This window comes from Rana temporaria, chromosome 4, assembly GCF_905171775.1.
Source record: "Rana temporaria chromosome 4, aRanTem1.1, whole genome shotgun sequence".
Classification (NCBI taxonomy): Eukaryota; Metazoa; Chordata; class Amphibia; order Anura; family Ranidae; genus Rana; species Rana temporaria.
In genome coordinates, this window is record NC_053492.1 from 206,402,673 (window position 1) to 206,419,267 (window position 16,595).

General features: G+C 43.5%; 1 protein-coding gene across 4 annotated transcripts in view; it reads left to right on the forward strand.

Moving 5' to 3' along the window:
* The window catches only part of CLCN2 (chloride voltage-gated channel 2), a 348,319-nt gene that overhangs the window by 249,114 nt on the left and 82,610 nt on the right, over nt 1–16,595 (forward strand). For all 4 annotated transcript variants that reach the window (XM_040349786.1, XM_040349785.1, XM_040349782.1 and 1 more), the window contains exon 16: nt 12,127–12,260. In XM_040349786.1, coding sequence (XP_040205720.1) covers nt 12,127–12,260 — 134 coding nt within the window. The remainder of the gene's footprint in view (nt 1–12,126; nt 12,261–16,595) is intronic.

Here is a 16,595-nt window from a genome sequence, read left to right on the forward strand (position 1 = left end):
CTTGATTTAAATTGTTTGGTGTGTGGTCAATTTTATTCCTATCACTTAAAGTTTTAATCTCCTTATCCACCTTTTCAATGAACACCTCAATGGCGGAACAGGGGGTACTCTGATATTCTTGGATTTCAAACACAAATTCTTTATAGATAGTAATACATTTTTTTTTTGTTTTCAATAATAGGTTGACCTGAAAAATGTGTTTTAAATCTTAGTTGTCTATAAAAACGATAAAGGTCTTGCTTTAAGACAGTCATTCAGGACTACAACAACGATCGTGTGTATAATTGGGCTGATCCTAATTATTATCACACTAAGACTTACAAAAAAGGTCAAAGGAAACAATTCTTCTTCATCTATTGCATCTACTGGGTCATCAACCACTGTATCTACTACTTTTTTACCCACGGCAGCAACCATTCCGGAACCGGAGGGGAGGCAGGAGATCAAAGAAAAAGCATAGAGAGAGGAGTGACTACAAGACGCTAGAACCGCCAGAGACGGTGAACGATATTGTGGTACATAATATATCTTCGATTTCTTTAACAGAGACTGCGTTATGTGTGTTGAACAAAGGGTTAGGCTTTTGTCCTAAGGATAAAATGAATGACTTTGTCTTAAAGCAAGACCTTTGTTGTTATAGACAACTAACATATAAAGCACATTTTTCAGATCAACCTATTATTGAAAACAAAAAAAATGTATTAGGGCTCTTTCACACGGGCGGACCGTATGTCCGCTTTTTCATCCATCCGTGTACGGATGAAAAAGGGACATGCATTGGTCCCTATAAGATTGCGGGTGTCAGCGGATTAATATCCGCTGACACCCGATCTCACCCGGTTCCGCAATCCTCCGATTCTGCAGACGGAGGAAAACCCTATTTTTCCATCCGTCATTGAATCGGGTGAACACGGACAGACGGTCCGTGTTCATCCGATACCCCCATAGAGGAGAGCGGAGAAAAGACAGGGCAGTCCCTGCACAGTGTGCGGTTAACCGCCCTGTCATCAGCCGGCTCAGCGGGGGTCAGCGGAGCGATCCCCACTGAGCAAGCGGAGGTTCACGGGCGGATCCTCACTGATCCGCCCCTTGTGAAAGAGGCCTTACTATCTATAAAGAATTTAGATTTGAAATCTAAGAATATCAGAGTACTTCCTGTTCTGCCATTGAGGTGTTCATTGAAAAGGTGGATAATGATATTAAAACTTTTTTAAGTGATAGGAATAAAATTGACCATACACCAAACAATTTAAAATTACATTAAACTCCTTGTCGTCCCGGCGACATATGAATCGGAAGTCTATAAACATCTTGCAGATGAAAGCACTTACAGGAAATTGGACGCTAGTCCAGTTTTTTTAGGGTTCAAAAAAGGATTAAAAATGTGTTGACAGCAGCACTTAAACAGGATTATTGATGATGATGAAACTGTAGCATTCCTTACTTCTGAACATCCAACCCAAGATCCATAAGGACCCCATCAACCCTCCGGGATGCCCCATTGTTTCTGAGATGGAATCTGTGACAACACCACTAGCACAGTATTTAGACAAGTGTCTTACACCTTTATTGTGTAACACAAAACCATATATAAAAGACACTACAGATTTTCTTGACAAAATCCAAAATATACCGTTGTCACCTGATTCCATTCTGGTCACATGGGACGTCTCTAGTCTTTACACAGTAATCCCTCATGAGTTGGGGATTGAAGCATGCCAGCGGTTGATGATCGATTCAGGTTTATATGAGAGTAAACATATTGAATTTTTGTTGGATTTATTAAAAAATAGTACTTGATGAAAATTATTTCCTTTTCAAGTATACTCTATGATTAAGGGTAACTATATTTCACATCCCCACAAAGATTTCAATATTCCCATTAAGGAACACTACACCTATCAATCATCGTATGTGGTGTATGCTATCAAATGTCCATTTGGATTATTATATATTGGAGAAACCACCCAAAAGGTAAAGGATCGAATAGCCCGTCATAAGTATTCAATCGAATATAAACTAACACAGCTACCACTTGCCCGACATTTTGTAGAGAAAAGACATGCAGTCTCACAGTTAAAATACATGGTATTAGAAGGCATTGTAGGAAATAGGAGAGGTGGTGATCGTGAACTTACCTTGAGGAGACATGAGGTACATTGGATACATGTTTTTAATACTATCACTCCTAATGGATTAAACACAGATTTGGATCTATATTTATTTTTATGAATTACATTTTTCCGATCGATGCATATGTGTCTGCATTTATTTTTGTTTTTTTGTCCTTTCATTTTTATTTTTACATATATACTTTTATCTATCCTATATATCCTATCTATCCTATCTATCATATATGCAATATATGCTTTTCAGGTAATGTTTTTTTACATATAATATATATTTTTCAGATCGACACTAGGATGGCTCCTGGGGGAATTATGAGACTGTGGCCAACTGGCTTAACCCTTTTTTGTATCTATGGTGTGAAATACTTGAAATAACCATGTAGGAATTGGATTGTATTAGTAAGCAATTAACCATGTAATTGATTCCATATGTGAAGTGTTTAAAATCGCATGACTTTCATTAAATTGTTAGATGTGTTCTGACTTGATCTGAGAAAGGTCATAAGCATGTAAGCCCGAAACAGATATCATATCATCCACGTCTGAATATTTTGAATACTTTTTTGGTATGTAACTTTTATGAAGATATTTGAAAAATAAAGAAACGATTTTAAGTGCAGCAATTCTTGAACTTTTTATATATATATATATATATATATATATATATATATATATATATATATATATATATATATATATATATATATATATATATATATATATATAAAAAACAAGTCTCAAGGTTTTCCTGTGATTAGTTCATTTTGTCTCTGCGAAATATAAAATCTATCCAACCTATCCCACTATATTTTTCTAAAAATTAAAAAAATTAATTTACCAATTAAAATATATTTGGTAATATTGTAGCCTCAAATTCCAGTTAATGCCTTGCGCGGTTTTGTGTTTTTTGTATATGTTGAGAATTAAAGACTATGCTCATTGGGCTAATTTTATTCTGTATATTTATGTCACACTTTATATAAATACCTTTTTTCTTTTGTTTATATTACATCATTGCAATATGATCTGTCACCACAAGATGGCCCCCAAATCGTACTCTGATATATTGCACACTGGACATCTGTTCCGTTAAAAAGACTGACAACTTACATCGTATGTCATGTGTGCGAAATGCATTAGCGTAGGCAGTGCCAGACCCACCCCACGATACACCATTCGCTCTATCTAATGTGCGTGCGTGCGTGTGAACAGCCATCTTCCCTTGGTCTGCTTGGACAGGCCTGCTATGTAGAGACCTTTTGGGCCACTGTATCTAACAACCCAGACAGCTGCGGATCCAGCTGAGACGCGATCAACTGCAAATCATCATGCACACTCTGACAAGACTTCTCTGTCAGATTTACTGCCACCATAGGGGAAACAGACATGTCAGAGATCATAGAGATTTTAGCGATTTACCGTGGAATGGCGAGAGCCTCTGGGTTATGATTTGAACTTACCGCCTCAATCCCTCTTTACCCCTCCTCCATGCCTGGAGTGATTATACAGTGCATCCTAATGAACGGTGCATGTTTTTACAATGTCAACCACGGCTGAGAAATAGGGGACTGTAAATGCATGCTAATATTGTTAGGGTGAACCCTTATTTGGTTCGAATAGACTAAGATCTGACCCAGTTATTTCTTTGATCCCAGTACAGGCCGTAGAGAAGCGCTCTGAACAATTGCGCGCGCACACACACACAAGTTTGATTTCGTTCAGAGTGTTCTGAAAACTTAATGTATTATCACAGCTTATATAAGACAAAATAAGTGTTTACAAGCATAGTTCTGGTTCAGGCGCTTCGGCATCACTAAGGAGAAGTTATATGTCTAAGAACTAAGGGCCAGATCCACAAAAGGGATACGCAGGCGTATATGCTGATACGCCATCGTATCCCTGTTTCTATCTATGCGGCTGATTCATAGAATCAGTTACGCATAGATATCCCTAAGATCCGGCAGGTGTAATAGTTTTACACTGTCGGATCTTAGGATGCAGTACCGCGGCCGCCGCTGGGGGCATTTCTCGTCGAAATTCCGCGTCGGGTATGCAAATTAGCACTTACGGAGATCCACAAAGGTTTTTCCCTTCGTTAATTCTCCGTAAGTGTTAAGTTTGCCGTCGCAAAATTAGGGCTGCTTTTACAACGTGTAAACTTAGTACACCATGTAAAAGTATACCCTTCTTTCCCGCGTCGCTGTCAAATTTTTTTGAATTTTTTTTTTTTCCCGCCGCATCTCTTTTTTTACCCGTCGCGACTCACAAAACTCGGTGTAACGTAACACAAAGCACGTCGGGAAAATAGTGTCGGGAGCATGCGCAGTACGTCCGGCGCGGCGCCCAATTTAAATGGGTTTTGCCCCATTAGATTGGGCCCGCCTTGCGCCGGACAGATTTAAGTTACACAGCTGCAAATTTCTAGGTAAATGCTTTGTGGATCGGGCACTTAGGTAGAAATTTTGCGGCGGTGTAACTTAAATCGGAACATTTAAGTTAAGCCCGCTGGTTGTGGATCTGGCCCTAATAAACAAGGTAGCTTGCAAGTGAGGGGTGAAGAAAGCATCTTGGCATTTAAAGCAGAATACAAGTTAAAACTATTTTGCTAATCTATCACAAAATGGATGCTGGCTTACAAGATGGAGTTGAGAAGGTTCATTCTCTTTCAAATATGTGCTTCAATTAATCTTTCAAACCCCATTTTTGGACCGGTTTTCATAAATATCTGTCAGAAACCATAAATCAGACCGAGACAGAAGTACAGGTTAAATCACACTTGTTTAATAATAAAAATGATAAGGTAAACAGAGTAAGCGTAGTCAAAACATAGCCAGAGTTCAGCAACCGGATCGGGTAGTTGGCCAAGCCAATATCCATAGCCAGCGATAAAGGTAGTAGTACAGCAAGTAGGATCTGTAGCCAGAAATAACGTCAGTCATGCAGGTCTTCAACAGGAACGCAGGAGAAAGTCTGATGTTAACACAGGCAAAGGCCAAGAGCAAATGAACTGGAAGGCTTTAAAGCGGGAGTTCATCCAATGATGTTTTTTTTCTCTTTTACCCTTAGATGTATGCTCATTTAGTCTAGGGCAGGGGTGGGGAACCTTTTTTCTGCCAAGGGCCATTTGGATTTTTGTAACATCATTCGGGGGCCGTACAAAATTATCAACTTAAAAATTAGCCTGTTATAGCGGGGATTAAATGTGTCCCCCCCCTGCATCACTGGACCCCTTTACATTACACAGCACCCTGCATCACTGGACCCCTTTACATTACACAGCACCTTGCACCTCTGGACCCCTTTACATTACACAGCACCCTGCATCACTGGACCCCTTTACATTACACAGCACCCTGCATCATTGGACCCCTTTACATTACACAGCACCCTGCATCACTGGACCCCTTTACATTACACAGCACCTTGCACCTCTGGACCCCTTTACATTACACAGCACCCTGCATCACTGGACCCCTTTACATTACACAGCACCCTGCATCATTGGACCCCTTTACATTACACAGCACCCTGCATCACTGGACCCCTTTACATTACACAGCACCCTGCATCACTGGACCCCTTTACATTACACAGCACCCTGCATCACTGGCCCCCTTTACATTACACAGCACCCTGCACTGTGCAGGACATTAATACATGAGTTACCATGACCATTGACCAGTGCAGGACATTTACCTAGGGTTGCCACCTGTACGGTTTTGACCCGGACAGTACGGGGTTTGAATCATGTGTCCGGGTCTCCTTCCGCCTTCTACCCGGACACATGATTCAAACTGTACTGTGGCTTAGCTGGTGGAGGAACACTAGTAGTTAAAGTTGGTAGGGGAAAGTTCTTATCCTTATATAGCAGTTCGGACAATTTAATCTGAGCCCCAATGTCCTCTTCTATACAGATACACTGAGTAATGTAATTGCCGGGATCAGCAGCACAAGGATTACTCTGCAGGGACTATTTGATGGTTTTCAGGCTCAGGCGGAGTAATCCTTGTGCAGAGGTTCTCGGCAATTACATTACTCAGCCAGGGTATCTGTATAGAAGAGGACGTGGGGAGATTAGATTGTCGGGACTCAGAACTGCTGAATAAAGATAAGAACTTTCCCCTAATGACATTGTGATTTTTTTTTAATATGCAGCATGGGGGGAGGGGGTAAATGTCCTGCACTGGTCATGGTAACTCACAGTGCAGGACATCAATACATGAGTTACTATGACCAGTGCAACTGTGTAGGTAGGACATTTACCCCCTCCCCCCGCCGCCATGCTGAATATTAAAAAAATCACAGACCGTCATCAGTTATTCTTCAGACTGCATACAGAATAATGCAGTCTGAAGATTATTAACTTTGATGACTGTCTGTGATTTTTTTAATATGCGGCATAGCGGCGGGGGGAGGGGGGGTAAATGTCCTGCACAGTGCACAGGACATTAATACATAAGTTACCATGACCAGTGCAGGGCATTTAACCCCCCCCCCCGACATGCTGCATTTTTTAATATGCAGCATGTGGGGGGGGGGGGGTAAATGTCCTGCACTGGTCATGGTAACTTATGTATTAATGTCCTGTGCACTGTGCAGGACATTTACCCCCCTCCCCCCGCCGCTATGCTGCATATTAAAAAAATACGCCGTATTTCATGATGCTGTCAGCATAATATTTATGGCTGCCTTACTTGCTCCTGGAAATGGTTCCTCGTCGGTGTCGCTGGCTAGTGCCATCCCAGCCAGCCATGAATGGTAATCCCCGCCTGCCGTGAGTGACGTCAAGCCGCCGGGCAGGGCTGTAAACCTAGGGGAGCAGCTCATCAGCTGCAGTGCAATGGCTGGAGGCTGGCGCCGGCTAACAGGGGCGGGCCGCAGGAGCGGAGTGATGCTATTGGCTGGAGGCTGGCACCAGCTAACAGGGGCGGGCCGCAGGAGCGGAGTAAATGTATTGCTAAACACACGGACAATGAATGAATGATCGCCATAGTGGGGCCGGATGATTTCCCACCCCTGGCCGCAGGTTCCCCACCCCTGGTCTAGGGGAATCGGCTAGTTGTTTTAAAATCCGAGCATTACTTACCGTTGTAGAGGGCGATCTTCTCCGCCACTTCCGGGTATGGGTCTTTGGGAGTGGGCGTTCCTTCTTGATTGACAGGCTTCCGACGGACGCATCCATCGCGTCACGAGTAGCCGAAAGAAGCCGAACGTCGGTGCGGCTCTATACTGCGCCTGCGCACCGACGTTCGGCTACTTTCGGAAAATCGTGACGCGATGGATGCGACCGTCGGAAGCCTGTCGGAAGACTGTCAATCAAGAAGGAACGCCCAGTCCCGCAGCCCATACCCGGAAGTGGCGGAGAAGATCGCCCTCTACAACGGTAAGTAATGTTCGGATTTTAAAACAACTAGCCGATTCCCCTAGACTAAATGAGCATACATCTTAGGCTGCATTCACACCTGAGCGACAAAACGCCCGACGCCGGACGCTTCTGCCGCTAGAGGGGAGAATTCCCATTGCTGTCTATGGAGATGGTTCACATCTCATAGACGCCGAACGCCTGTCGCCTGAAAAAAAGTCCCGGACCCTTTTTTTCAGGCGACAGTGGCGTTTTCCCATTGACAGCAATGGGAAGACTTTTGAAAAAAAAAAAAAAATTGAAAGTTTCACACCCGCGGCAAAATACGCCGCTACCGCCGAACGCGGCTGTCGCTCAGGTGTGAATGGGGTCTAAGGGTAAAAACAGCATTTTACCGGCGAACCTCTGCTTTAAGTAGGCAGTGCTGACGAGCAGGATCATCAACAAGTGGATCACTGTGGAGAGATGGGAGCTGGCAATTAGCTGACAGCTGAGCTGCCAGTATTGAGAAGGAAGGGCTGAGCCCAGCCCTGACAATATCCTGAGCAGCTGCCTTTGGACTATAGCACATGATTGGCTTATTTTTATTTTTGGTCTGTGATACAAATTCATACACTTCACCATGAAATTCTATCAACTTATGGACATTAGCAATTGCTAAAGTCCGATATGGACATTCAGCTAAGATTATTATGAAAATTAGTCCTTTTATTTAGAATGAGATTCCTAGGCAGGTCTTAAAATATATATAGCACCATTTAGTTCCATCTTAGCTGGGTCTATATGTGTGTGTGTGTGGGACCCATAGATCTGGCTCCATATTGTGACAACGTTGTCATTTTTTGTATGCGTTTTTTATTATTGGGTATGATGGGGATGAATTCCTTATCGGTGTCATTTAACATTTAATGGATTTTAACCTATTTTTGATACATTAATAAAGCTAATTATTTTTCCATATATGGTATATCGTGGCTTATTCTCCACGCGGTATCAGTCTGCCACCTCAATGTAGACACAGTCCTTCCATCTTCATGCCCTTCTCCAAAGCACCCATAGGAACCTGCTCTTTATTGCCTGGATGTAGTTAGAGCTAACACAGTCTACCTCAAAGCAACAGCTTTTATCAGAAGGAAGGACTCTCCATCCTCAAGAACTCGCAAGGGACTTGCTGCATTCATTGCTCAATGGATAAGACAACAGATCGTTAAAGCTTACACTCTAACCCACAAATATCTTCCTGTGCTTTGTTCATGCTCACTCCACTAGCTCAGTTAGTGTTTTGAGGGCATTCCTGCACCAGGCCTCTGTAGGCCACCTTTGTAAGACCAACACCTGGTCCTCTGTTCATATTGTTTCAAAGTTTTACCAGGTTGACATCCAATCTTCTGTGGATGCATTTTCCCACTGAAAGGTTCTTGCAGCTCTGAAGTTGGTTGTGTTTATTGTTGTTGGGTCTGTTGACCTAGCTCTGTCTAGTTGTTGCCCATCCTCCTCATTAATTTTTTGGTGGACACCCGGGGGACCTATCCCTAAAATCTTTAGCAGTGTTTGATCACCTGAAAGGTATAAGCCTTTGTAGGCACGTCCATTGGTTAAAAATCCACGCATGCTCAGAATGAAGTCAACGCATGCTTGAAAGCATTAAACTTCGTTTTTTTCAGCACGTCGTCATGTTTTACATCACTGTGTTCTGACACGATCGTTTTTTTAACTGATGGTGTGTAGACACGACTGACCATCAGTCAGCTTCATCGGTTAACTGATGGAAAAATCCATCAGACCGTTCTCATCGGATTGACCGATCGTGTGTACAGGGCATTACTCTCAATATCCCTCGTTGCTGGAAACAGTCCAACTCTGGGCATGAGTTAAAACACTTGAATACACACATTTCAAACGAAAACCCAATATAAACATTTCCATGGCATCATACATGGCTACTTGCAGTCCAAATGCATGAAAGGAATGTCGGAGGCATTATCACTCTCTAAAAAAAATCGAGGTTCTCATAAAGTTTCAGAAAGGAGCGGTCTGCAAAAATTGTCGGATTCACCTTCACTCTCAGTGGACCTTCCAGCCAGAGCAGAGTTCCCAGTTCAAACTTTGATTTCATTTATGTGGATAAGAGCACAGCAAATTGCCCTACCATGTACAGTTTTTGAACTGCTTTAATGTAATCTACTCTGATGTCTGGTACACAAAGTGAGGAGGTCGCTATACTAACGATACAACTTTAGTACAGCGTTCTCCCTGCTAAGCTACTGTGTTCCGACAGGGGGACTGCATACCTGCCAGAACACACTGGTCAGCGCTCGCAGCCAATGGCTGGTTGAAAAGCAGACGGACAGGCTGCTGTACACACGGCCCGATTTATCAGCCACTTTCTCTTGAAGCGGTCAATACCAGCTGATATTTGGCCCATGTGTACCAGTCATGGTTCCCCCTTCCTTCTGCTGCTGCAGCCAGATTTTTTGGGCTCTCCTGTCTTTTGTTGCTCTTGGGTTCTTTGGCAGCACTGAGGCTTGAGTATCTATATTGCATGCTCAGCCCCTTGCTAGTTTGGACACTGTTAGCTGTGCAGCCAACAGCATCCTAGCAATCGATGACTTTTACAAATATGGTCCTGTCATATTTGGGTAATGTTAGCCAGTATACTGCCCCATTGTTTACGTTCTGCTTTTACTTGGGAAATTTCTCAGCCAGTAGCTGAATGGGGCCAGGTATGAGTCATCTGTTACCTGGTGACAAACAGCAACTTGGCAGCCACAAGCCTTGTGCAGGAAGCTGTCAGATTATATATGTTTGCTTTTAAGTTTAATACTGCTATAATTACAGCCAGTGTGCTTGCCTATTAACTTTCAATCTTTCACAGCAACAGAGTATAAAAGTGGCAATAGTGAGAACGACATGAATCTTGCACAGTTGTTGGTACTGTCACTGAAACCAGTACACAGTTTTCATTAATTAGAGCCCATATTAAAGCAACCATACCACTAGAACATTTTCATTATTGCTTTATTAAAGTCCCTCCAACTTGCACTAATTTTATGCATTGTACCTTTTTGTATCAACAAATGAGCTTCACTTGTAAGGCAGTAACCAAATAATCAGTCTTTTACCAGGGCCAAAGCCATGCCTTGTTTTTACTTATTACCTCTTTGTGTGTATCCCTTCAAAGCAACTGGGGTTGGAATTCTCTGTAGTCAATCAGATTTTTAGACCGTTTACAGGCGATGTGTGTAACTCTTTTAAGAACTAGTGGAATGCTCAGACTCCTCCTTGAGAAAGTTTTTGGCATTCTGGGACCCAACATAATTCTTGCCAGATGGTAACCTTATACTTAAAAAACAAGATTGGGTCCTGTTGATCAGTGTTACACGCTAATAACTCGGAAAGCATTGCCGGGTATTATTAGCCAATTTATGGTCATTCTAAATGGCAAGGCCTACCAACAACCGTTTTCTGATCTGACATAATGAGAGCAATTTTACAGTAGTTAAGCATTTGCAGCAACATATGCTCTCATAACATTGTATATAGCAGCTGCGCTGCCTAAGGTGATCTGATAACAGAAAGCGATGCTCCCAATTTCGAGCTTCACTTGCAATAATTAGGCCATTTCTTACCTCCTAGAGGATGTTAATTTATCACACAGAGGCACTAATTTTAGAACTTGGTTGTAAAGTCCTGCCTTGGGGAAAACTGGCCCTTCAATTCCCATGTACAAGAGAAAAAGGATAAGGTTAAAAAAGCAAAAATTAACATTAATAGCCAGAAGATCAACACACAGTTCAGCACAGCTTGCTGACTGCAGTGGTCAGGAGTATGAACTGTGGCAAGTGATCAGTGTAAAAGCTCCCTTACCTTGGTAGGCATTGGCAAAGGGTCCCTTACCTTGGCAGGCTCTAGAAGCTTGGCTAAATAGATTTGTGCTAGTGGAACCTCTCCTAAAACTTTTACTTTTTGACCTCCAAATGGTTTTATCCCCTTAATGAACCGACCATTTGTTGTTATTCAGCACTGTGCTAATTTAACTGGCAATTGTCCGGTCACACAACACTGTATGCAAATTACATTTTATAATTTTTCCACACAAATCAAGCTTTCTCAATGAATGCAATTTATTCTATGATTGGACAAGGTGGAGAGGCAGGGTGCTGACATTACAATCTCATATCTCATCCAATTAGAGAACACCTTTCATCCACTTAGAAAAATGCAAGGCATTCTGTGACTGTTTCCTGAATGAGCAACCTCCATGTTCACTATGCATCAAGTTAGCCTCCTGGCATGGAACCCAGACAGTAGTGGAGATCACTGTAGTAGCAATGCTTGCCACAGTGATTTCCAGCTTCTCATTGATTGCCCAGGTAATGCACATGTATGCATGATTACATTGGTCCAAACGGGGCCAATGTACCTATACAAAAAAAAAACATACCTACACGTCGGCTTTAATATCCATTGCCCTGAAAAGGTCTTTAAAGCTACGGATAACAAAAAAAAATGTTTTGTTAGTATTTATAAGAAGATGTTCCATTTCCAAATCTTAAGGTATTTTGAGCAGTCATGTAGTTCAATTAAAAACCAATATTTCAAACAGTATCTGGCATGCATCTCTCTATATTCCAGGAGGTACAATGTGCGAGTTGAGGACATCATGCTGAGAAACATCCCCTTTGTGACACTGAACACTAAATATCGAGAGCTGCAGGAGCTTCTTACAGACTGCCGAATGAAGAGCCTGGCGCTGGTGGAGACGGCAGGTAAAATTAATTGATATTGGCCTAAATGAGGGGTCATAAGTCATTATTGCTAATTTTCTTCTTAATTACATCATGTACAATTACAGAAATGTCTGTTTTTCCAGTTCCAAAGCTAATTCTGAGGAAAATAAATAAATCTTGTCATTCATACTGAGTGTCGGCAGTCACCACTGTCTCCTACAGTTGCCTAAGATTTATGGGGGGTTGTTTCAGACCTCTTTGGTGCAGTGTATTCTACCTTACATCTGGAAGCTCAGCCTGCTGTTTCTGGCCTAGAATATTTTAGGACTCTGACAGCTGTAAAGACCTTTCAACTACACCCACTATTTGACACACTTCCTCTATGCGGTATGGAAGCACCCTTGAATGTTTCTGGGCCCTCCCCAATAGTGTGTCTGAGCCTTTTCCCTTTGTGAGGAAATGTTTATCAGTGGTCTACAAAGTTATCAGGAATGCTGATAGACTGATTTAGGGTATTCTCCCCTTTTCAGGATTCCACTGAATGTCAGCTCAGATGTCTCCTTAAATTCCAGTTTTGGGTTGACTTATCTTGCCTTCTGTCCTCCTATAAGGGATGATTTGAAGCTGAGAAACCTGGTCAGATTAGGTGCATTCCCTCAAAAGAAAATCCTACACTGCCAAAGTAGATCCTTTTTTTGGAGCTGATGGAACAGATGTCTGGAGCCTTGTGCTTCAATTAGTGATGGCTTGCTACAAGCATCTAAACTTGTGTATTGCGTAGAACTTCATGTCTGTTCCTAAGCTCAGTGTACTGGTTGTATGGTTGAAACACTGATTCTGCATCCAAAGAGTATCTTCAGATCTGCTGTTGACAATATGTTTAGCAATGTCATAGGTGGTCAGTGTGCTCCTGCCTCAATGTAGTAGGTTTTTGGGGTGGTCAGAGGAATCCCACCCTTTTTGTGCCTACTTCAGCAGAAGGTACTTGCAGGATTTTAAAGCTTGGCTCCCATTCAGCCCATCGGTCTTAAAACCAAAGGTCAGCTATTCCCTCCAAAAAGCTTTCTGCATCTTGTATAGGTGGAGGACTGATTATGCATCCAGGTGGGTCCGTGGGTAGTTTGCCTTTCCAGCCTTTGGGTGCAGAGGATACATCTTTTATTGCACACAATAAAGCTTTTTTCCAGGCACCTCCTTCAGTTTTCCTTACTATTTCTCCTTTTGTTGCTGCAGAAGACAATGTAAATTTCTCCCCCCAACACCCTTGGACCTTTTGCCCATGTCCAAATCAGAATTTGGGTTTTGAAATCTTTCCCCGTCTGGACACTCACTCCCTTTTTCAGAACTGTCTCCTGCCTGTAGGTTCTGTTAAATCTCTTGTGGCTCCCCTCCTTTCTAGTTGGAGTTTCTGACTTGCAAGGTCATACAGGACCATTTCTAGCTGTCCCTTTCCTAAGCAAAGAGATGCCCCCTCTTTTTGTTTTTGAGAGGCACGTGCTGTTTCTAAGAGTGTTGGTCCTTGTATGCACCCTTTTGCCATCTCCTGGCATCCCCATTACGGGATGCTCAAATGACCTTCTTTCACGAGAGTCAGCCTTTTGGACTCTTGCACTCAATATCCTGAAGGGGCTAACATCTGCAAGATTAGACTGGATAGGGTCTTGCAGGTGTCATTGTTGGTGGCGATCTACCACCAGTGGATGAGGCTGTTAAGCTGAAACCCTTACTAAAAAAAAGGCTACACCCTATGTGTCTTCGGGCACTTTATCAGCACTCGGGGAGCTCACACGTTTTCTTTCATCCAGGTTGTCTAGGGCTGTGAGGGTACCGCCTTTCAGCGTTGTCTATACTTCTATCATTGGCTCTATTTCCCCCTTATAGCCCCCCTCTCTATTGCTGTGGGGCCGGGCTCTGTGCAGGACATTCATATGGTCTTTATGGACCAGGATATCTCTGGGGTCACCCCTCAAACTCTTTAGGTGAATGGAGTGGTCTTTTCCCCCTGCCCCAGGAGACCCCATCTGCTGGGGTAACCCTATGCCCAGGGCATCAGTCTGGCTTCCCAGTACAGATGAGACTCTTTGAGAAATTCCACCAGCTTTGGGAGACTTCCCTGAAACAGGATAAGTGCCCTGGTCTTTATACTCGACAATACGAATAGCACTGCTCTTGGCAGCCTTGTCTTCCTTCAAAGGCAATGCGCTGATATGTGGCTGTCCTTAGTCTGTGGTCTTCACACATAATGGGCAGGTTTGCACACCTGGGTGCTCCTCATCTCCTGAATTGTCAGCATGTGGAACACACGGGTTGCCATTGAAGGTACCCCTGTTTGGGATACAGTACATCCAGAGGATTTCATGGGACCTGACCACCCAGAGATTGGTCCTCTACAGCCTCTTGAAGTTTTTCCAGATTCCTGACTTTTAATCAGGTGAATGTTATTAGCAGTGGGGATAATTTCCTCCTTCATTTTTTTTTTTCCGATCAAATCACACTGCAGGTCTGTTTTAATCTTTATACGGTAATGTGGTTCCACCTGATTTGGAGGATTTGTGGTTTACAGCCTCCCTCTGGTTCAGGCTCACTGTTTTCTTAGAAGGCATCTTTCACCATTAAAGGTAGTCTTTCAGCTGACCCCGCCCACCCCACAGGCGAATATCAGCAGGAGGGATAGCCCAGTCAGCACTGTCTGTGTTGATAGGAGGATCATGCAAATTTACTGCAACCTGTGGTGCAATGAATGGGCTGAAATGGTAGCTTCTAAAGGACTGTCAACACCAGCTTAAAGGCCCATGGAGTCTAGGGAGAAGGTACGGGTGATAAAATGTAGGACACCAAGGCTCTGACAAAGAAATTAGAAGCTTGCAGTCTCTTAAAGAGCACTGCAAAGGCAGAAATCTGACATTTTAATAGTCCTCAGGGACAAAGACATCTAATTCTGACTGAAGAAGGGATAAAATCTGTGCCACTGAGTATTTCCCAAGATAAAACTTCCCCATCTTGCAACAAAGTATGCCTTTCGTGTGTGGAGGCTACATTGTGAAGTCTTTCTGGCATTCAGCTAGGTGGGAAACGGAGTTCAAAAGACCCACATCTCTCAGGATTTGGGCTTCAACTGCCAAGCCTTCAAAGCCAGTGACCATGAAGCAGGATGAAATCCTGGACTGCGAGAAAGGAAAAGCCATATGATCCGGTAGGGACCATGCAGAGTCTGTTAGGAATCTGATTACCGTATTTATCGCGGTATAACGCGCTCTGGCGTATACCGCGCACCCCCAAAGTGGCAGCCAATCCTGTGGGAAAAAAAGTTTTTTTGTTTTTTTTGTACTTACAGTTTTGGTGTCTTGCGCGGCGTCCTTCTGCGGCCTCGTCGGGTCCGGCGTCCTTCTGCGGCTTCGGGTGTCCTCTTCGGCGGGTCCGGTGTCCATCTTCGGCGGGTCCGGTGTCCATCTTCGGCGGGTCCGGTGTCCATCTTCGGTGGGTCCGGCGTCCTGCGGCGTCCTCCCGCTCGTTTACCGCCACGACTTTGAATACTGCGCCCGCATATAGCGAGCGCAGTACACTCGTGAATCTTCGGTCAGGCTCGGGCGCCTCTCGCACTGACGTCCTGTACGCTCAGGACGTCAGGACGTCAGTACGAGAGGCGCCGAGACTGCCCGAAGATTCACGAGTGTACTGCGCTCGCTATATGCGGGCGCAGTATTCAAACTCGTGGCGGGAAAGCGGGTATCGGCGTATATCGCGCACCCATGATTTTGCCCTGATTTTCAGGGCAAAATAGTGCGCGGTATACGCCGATAAATACGGGTTCCGAGTACCATGCCCTCCTGGGCCAATTGGGTGCAGTGACAATAACCGGTATGCCTTCTGTCTCTTCTGAAGCAGGTGAGGCAGAACCTCAAGGGTGGGAACGCATAAAATAGTTTTAACTGATTTCATGGAATTACTAGGCCATCCACTTTTGAAATATGCTTGAGAGACTGTCTGCCATTTGTTGGTACTTAAACACATGGGGTTATCTAAAGACAGAGACATTGTTTCCCATGCTTTCAGAATGTTGAGTTGAATCTTTGAATTAAATTGAGCATATAGAATTTGCTTTGAAGGAGACTACCATCAAACCCAGCAGCCTCATGCAAAGATGAATAGAGAGACTCGGGGGGCAATTCTCACAACTTGTTACCAACCTTTTTCCTGTGCCTTCAAGATGAGGCCCACATACGCCAGGCAGTGTGATGGTCCACTTTTGGAGTTTGAGGACTTAGTTGAAGTAGGATTTGCACCATCTGTTGCACATTAGTTTAGAGGTCTTAAGCTCCGATTGCTCTTACAGGAGTCAGAATATGTCAGAATGGGAATTCCTTTTGCTCAAAA